Source organism: Chenopodium album, chromosome 14 (assembly GCF_948465745.1).
Source record: "Chenopodium album chromosome 14, dcCheAlbu1.1, whole genome shotgun sequence".
Classification (NCBI taxonomy): Eukaryota; Viridiplantae; Streptophyta; class Magnoliopsida; order Caryophyllales; family Amaranthaceae; genus Chenopodium; species Chenopodium album.
Genome location: NC_137847.1, coordinates 36,434,296 through 36,441,171, shown reverse-complemented (window position 1 = coordinate 36,441,171; position 6,876 = coordinate 36,434,296). Strand labels below are relative to the sequence as shown.

At 35.1% G+C, this 6,876-nt stretch overlaps 1 protein-coding gene across 1 annotated transcript; it reads left to right on the top strand.

Moving 5' to 3' along the window:
* Window positions 1-3,859: 3,859 nt before the first annotated feature.
* Window positions 3,860-5,336, top strand: LOC145578009 (uncharacterized). The gene is made up of 4 exons (XM_081635418.1): window positions 3,860-4,233; window positions 4,587-5,033; window positions 5,135-5,148; window positions 5,278-5,336. The coding sequence occupies exons 1-4, from the start codon at window positions 3,860-3,862 to the stop codon at window positions 5,334-5,336; spliced, it is 894 nt and encodes a 297-aa protein (XP_081491544.1).
* Window positions 5,337-6,876: the final 1,540 nt, after the last annotated feature.

Genomic DNA, 6,876 nt, shown 5'->3' with positions numbered 1-6,876 from the left:
TATTTATCATTAAAATAATAAGGTAGTCATATATATATTTCAAATGACCGCTGTAGAATGCACCCATTTTTTGCTTTTAAACCAATAAAAGTCAAAGTCAATTTGATTCGAGTCATTAAAAAAGTCAATGGTTTAATATGACAACACTTGGTCAAGAAGTGAAGGGTTCTTAATCAAGGACAACACCTTCGTTCAAGTTTTACTTTTGACAAACCCATTCGGCGCAGAAAAAGGTTCGTGACAATGGTTACCCAACAGGAAGTTGATGAGATCAAGCAAAACATCAATGGACTTACTGAGATGATCAAGAGTCTCGCTCTCCAAGTCAATGACCCTAGCAGACAACTACAACTTGATACTATCAAGCACATGGAGGATAGCCTTAACCGAATATCCAATGACTACAAGTTTCATGGGATTAGCTTACAAGGGGTCTCAGTGGATAGAGAACTTCTTCCGCAGAAGTTCAAAGCCGATGACACCCCTAAGTTCAAACCAACCAATAACCCTTATTTTCATTTGAGAGCTTTTGAGACAATAATGGCAATTGATAAGAGGGTCTTCCCCTCGCTTTTTGCACTATCTCTTGAAATCGTTTGTCAATAATGGTTATTCTCCCTAGATAAGGAAACGATTGCTTGTAGGGAAATCATTACAAACACTTTCATAGATAGGTACAAATGCAACATTCAAGTTGAAACTGACCATAGAGAACTTAAGATGTTGAAATAGAAAGAAAACGAAGGATTTACTGCCTTCTTCAATAAGTGGAAGGAAACTTCCGCTAAGATGGTCGAGGTTGAAAGGAATGGTGTCCTTCGAATAAGTGTATTATTCCGATAGAGGGTTCGGAGCTAATGGAAAGCTAATTATTCAATAAGTTCAAGTGATCGGAATGCCTAGGTGGAGGCTGCTTCCGATCAATAATATTAATGTATAATTAATATTACAGCTTAATCTTGAATGAACCCTTCGGGTCACACCCAAGCAACTAACGATCCGACACGACGATTTAATTCGGAAGGAATTAATGAGTCACTCGAGTATTACGAACAAAGACGTCGGATTCCGAGCTTAGAGCGTTGAAACTGAGCGTGGTGAGTCAAGTGAATTGACTTAATTTGTCAAACGACATATTTACCTAGGCCCGGATGCCTAGTGTAAAGGTCTTGATATACCTCGATGAAAGAACAAGACTTAGGACAAGAACATGTGCCGAGGACACCAACCACACCACTCGGGCCTAGCATGCTAGGTGACCTTGTGCGTGCTGGCTGATGGTCGTAGCACAACGCCTAGCTAGCATGCTAAGCCAAGCAGGTTGCCAAGCCGCCCAGCACTAAGGCCCAACACGATGGCTGGCCTTAGCGTGGGCGGGGCACAGCGCTTAGCAAGGCTAGCTGCTAGCCGAGCCTTGCGGCAAGGCCTAGCAGCAGCCCGCATGGAGCAACAAGGCCGCCCAGCATAAGGCCCAGCACACAAGGCTGGCTTGTGCACGGGCTGGCTATGTCGCACAGCAAGGCTGGCTGCTAGCCAGGCCTTGCAACAAAGCCCAGCAACAGCACAACCTTGGTGCACAAGGCTGCTGCTACAACACGCCTTGTTGCCCAAGGTGGCTGCTGCCATGTGGCGTGAGGTGGGCGGATAACCAACCTTGGTCCCCAAGGCTTGGTGGTCCTCCCACCTACCCTCCTTGTTCTTGTGCCACTTGTCGTTTACTTGTTGCATGAATATTTAATTTAATTTAGAATTAAATTAAATCATTCTTTTTCTCACACTATCATTTCTCCCACATGGAAAGATGATGGGAATTTTGGAGAGCCTTTGCCAATAAATATCAACCTTAGGAGTTGGGATTATTCACTTGAGTAAGAGCCCAATTAGGCATCTCCACTTGAGAGAAAACTTATAAGCTCATTAATTACTCGGGTAGTCTTTTTGGTCGGACTTGGCTAACCTCCAAGTAGTAGACCAGTCGGGTCGCGTTGTGGGTGAACTTCGTTGGAGGTCCTCGCCATTTGTGAGGCTCGGCTTTCTCAAGTAAGAGCTCCATCCGGTTGAACGAAGCACACTACAAGGGTAATTTAGTCTTTCTCTAATCTTGTGATTTATGCATTTTGTAATATTAATTGTGAGTTTGTTCTTGGGCTCGGGTTTTATTTTCCGCAGTGAGTTAGACTCATTGAAACCCAACAGAGGTCCCTACTGAAAGGGAGCCTGTGAGGATGTTCATCAATCACAAAAATTAGTCAAAGTGAATTAGATGAATAGTGCAAAAATTAAAAACATTTTACTTATTTAAACATGCATGAGGGGGTTTCTTTTTAAAAAAATAATAATATATGTATAAATAAGTAATATATATTTTTGTAATTTCGTCCATTGAATGACCTCCCTTCTTTTCAGGTGCTGCTTCATTTTCTTTCTCTCTCTTCTTCCGTATTTTCTCCCTCTCCGTTTGAATTCTCTCGTAGGAGATTTTTGCGAGCGATCAATGGTCACTTGCGCTCACTGATTTGTCAAATTCTTCGATTTTGATCTTCAATTACTTCGTATTCTTCGATTTTTTTTTTATTCATTGAGGTAATTAGTTTACTTTTTGCTTTGAGTCATTAACTTTTTAGTATATCTCTAATAGTTTTTATTAGTTTACTTTTTAAAATTAGTTTACTTTTTGTTATTGTTTATTTACTTTTTTCTCTGATTTCATTTACTTTTCAGGAAGATGACTGAAAGTGTAGAGAATTGTTTTGCTACTGTCACTAATGAAGATACGAATTTAAGAATTTTTTAAACACCCACTCAGCCTGTGCTTCCTAGGATATATTATAATTCTGGAGGTGATAAAGAGTATATGCCAGGTTGTTCTTTGGAAAACAAACCCTTTGTTGGAATGAAATTTGATACTCTTGAACATGGTATTGCCTTTTATTACAAATATGCCAATGAGTGTGGTTTTAAAGTCTATTCTAGTACTACTAAATTACAAAAGAATAAGTATGATTCTAATGATAAAGGAGTTACTGTAATTAAATATTTATTATGTAGCAAAGAAGGGTATGTGACAAATAATAAGAAAGCTGGTAAACAAGTTGAAGGTGCATGTGTAAGGAAAAAGACTGTAAAGTGAGTTGGATATCCTGCTAAGATTAAATTTAGGTTTTGTAATGGTGGCCAGTATATGGTTTATTCTTTTTATGAGCCTCATTCTTACTCTTTTTCTACACCTATTATTAGGCAGGTTACTAAATATGAAGTTGGTTTAAATTTTGCTCATAAGAATTTTATTTTTGACAACTCAAAGTTAAATATAGGGGCTGTTATATCTTATAGGATCATGAAAGAACTTTGTGGTGGGTTTCAAAATGTCAAGGACAGTAAAAATGATTTCAAAAATTTTTCTAGGGACTTAATAGTTTATATCTCTAATGCTGATGGTGCAATGTTTGTTCAAAACCTTAAATAAAAAGTGAAAACCAGTAAAGGGTGTTATTATTTTGATTACTGTGTTGATGAAAGCAGGCACTTGACACGTGTTTTTTGGGCTGATGCTATTTATAGAAGAGATTATCAATTGTTTGCGGACTCTCTATCTTTTGATTCTACCTATGATACAAATAAATATTCATTGGTTTTCTGTCCTTTAACTGGAGTTGATAATCATAAGAGATGTGTTACATTTTGTGCTGCTTTATTATCTAAAGAAGATGTAGAATATTTTGTGTGGCTATTACAAACTTTTTTGAAGTGTATGGGAAGAGAACCCTCTTGTATAATCACTGATCAAGATCCTGCAATGGGTATTTCCATATAAAAGGTTATTACCAAGACTAAACACAAGTTATGTATGTGGCATATAATGAGGAAGGTACCTGAAAAGGTTGGAACTCAATTTTGTAATGAAACTGAGTTCTTGGAAAAGCTAAGTGCAGTAGTTTGGGATAGAGAAATTGATCTTCATGTATTTGTTGATGGCTGGAACAATGTTATGGAGGAATTTAACCTTGTCAATCATGAGTGGTTTGCATACATTTTTAAGATTAAACATCTTTGGATCCCTGCATATTTCATGGACTTATTTATGGTTGGGTTACCGCGTTCTACTTCTAGGTCTGAAGGTGAAAATAGTTTCTTTTGTAATTTTACAAACCCCCATGTGACCTGTGTTGAATTCTTTGTCCGTTATGAAACTGCTCTTGATGCTAAAAGGCATCAACAGGATGAGTTGAACAGGCTTAATACATTTGAGCCTTAATTGCTTACTCATTTACACTTGGAAAAGCACGCTTCTGTTGTTTATACTCGTGCCATCTTTTATGATTTTCAAGAAGAATCCTAGGCACCCTGTTTCTCATGTGGTGTTAAAAGTTGTAGTTCTCTGTATGGAGATGGTGTGGAGTTTTTTGTAATTGTTGATCACGAGAAAAGGAAAAATTTTGATGTAATTTTGACTTGGCCACATATAAGTCAAGTTGTACCTGTAAAATGTTTGAGAGTCAATGCATCTTATGTAGACACATTCTTTTTATTATGAAAGGCAAGTCTATACGTGAAATTCCTGATTTTTAAATATTTAATCGTTGAAGAAAAGACGTTCTGAAGAACGCTTCAGCCATAAATGTTGTTCTGGATGATGCTTCTAAGTATGATAAGAAGAAGCAATTGGTGAGTGATGTGTGGTCCAAGATTTTCAGTTGTGTGAGTTTATCTGACCAATCTGAGGATGATTTATCTGAGCTTATTAGGACATTATCTTCATTTGAGGAGCATATGCTAACAAAGAATAATCCTGAAAATGCAACTAGTTCAAAAGAGGTGAAAGATGTTGATGTTCAAGTTTTGGTTGGGTCAAATGAAGTAGATGTAAACATCTTGCCTCCAAATCAGTGTCTTAATAAAGGTTTTGCCAGAAGTTCAAAGCGGTTGAAGAGTGCAAAAGAAATAGCTTCTGAAGAAAAATCCAAAAAGGGTAGAACCTGTAGGGCTTGTGGGCAATCCGGTGTTTCACATGACAGTAGAAACTGTCCAAACAAGTAGTTCTCCAGGTATTTTACTTTTAAATGTGTTCCATTTATTTTAATCTGTTATTTATTTACTTTAACATTAAACTTGATTTACTTTTATTTTTGTGCAGGTATTATTATACTTGTACTTTTTTTTTTTGGTATTTTACCTTTGTACTTTTCTCATTTACTTTAAGTTGAAATTAATTTACTTTACATTGTAATTTATTTACTTTAATTTGTCATTGATTTTTTGATGTTTATTTTTGTGCAGTTATTATAATGCTTGGAAATTTAAAGAAGTTTCGGAAGATCAAGATCAAGATATACTGAACAAATATATTTTTTTAATTTTTATTATTGTCATATTTTTACATTTACTCTAAATAATTGTACTACAAAATTAAAGTACATTTTATTTACTTTTGCTATTATACATTAACTTTATGAAATATTTCATTTACGTTATGATATTTTATATCATATGAATTGTGTGATTTATGTAATGTCCTTATTTACAAAATTGAAGATAATATCCTATACTACTCCTTTCGACCTAGAATAATTAGCATGATTTCCATTTTCGGTTGAAAAATACTTGACATATTTCTAAAAATAGCATGGAACCACATTTACCATGGGACCTTCTTACACGGTGACTTGGATGAGGAAATTTATATGTACCAATTCGAAGGATTTAAGGTTGAGGGTAAAGAAAATTAGGTATGTCACTTGAGGAAATCACTTTACGGATTAAAGCAGTCGATCTCCTTGACAGTGGTACAAGCAATTTGATTCTTTTATGTTAAAACAAGGATTTTCTGTAGGTTTCTCATTTGTATGCACGTTCACAAGATAAATACTTCCTTTGTCTATGACATCCCATACAAGTGATACCTTACATCTACATTTTTGGTACGAGCATGATGAACTTGGTTCTTGGCCAAGTGAATAGCACTTTGGTTGTCATAGTTTAGATTCGCACTATCATGCTTTAACCCCAAATCATCTAGAAGTCCCCGCAACCACAATGCTTCCTTAACTCTTTTTGCCATAGCCATATACTTGGCTTCTATCGTAGATAGAGCCACTATAGCTTGTAACAGTGATTGCCAACTGGAGCACCATGTATCTTAAACACATAAACAGTAGTAAATCTTCCTCTATCTAAATCTCTAGCATAATCCGGGTCAACAAAGCCACTTATTTGACATGTATCTTCACCTAAGCATAAACCTTCTTACACAATGACATATTTCAAAAAAACAAAAATTTATTTTAAATTTGTACCTTTCACTTTAATGATAATTCATTTACTTTTGGTCCATTTTCTATTACTTTAACAGTATTAGTCTTTACTTTAAATCGAACACCATACTTCAGAAAGATTTCATTTTCTAAACTTTTTTCTTTTATCTTTAACATAGTTCTTATTACTTTAATACTATTTTCATTTACCTTTTGATTGATTTTTTCTACTTTTATATCTAGCACCATTTTTCACAAAGAACTCAAACATATAATTTGTATTCATATCTCACAACCACCTCCACAACCACCTTAACCCCCCTCCTTCCAGCTGCACAACCACCTCCAAAATCGCCTCATATTAACTTTATTTTGAACTTTTTTTCTTTTAAATTTGTTCCTTTCACTATAATGATAATTTATTTACGTTTGGTATATTTTCTTTTAATTTAACAATATTTTTCTTTACTTTAAAATCAAATATCATATTTCAGAAAGATTTCATTTTCTAAACTTTATTCTTTTACCTTTAACATACTTCTTATTACTTTAACACTATTTTCATTTACCTTTTGATTGATTTCTTCTACATTTAAATCTAGCACCATTTTTCACACAGAATAAT

Coding starts and splice junctions, on each gene's coding strand:
- LOC145578009 (XM_081635418.1), top strand. CDS start 3,860: ATGAGGAAGGTACCTGAAAAGGTTGGAACTCAATTTTGTAATGAAACT. Junction 4,234..4,586: donor CAACAGGATGAGTTGAACAG/GCTTAATACATT, acceptor TAATCGTTGAAG/AAAAGACGTTCTGAAGAACG.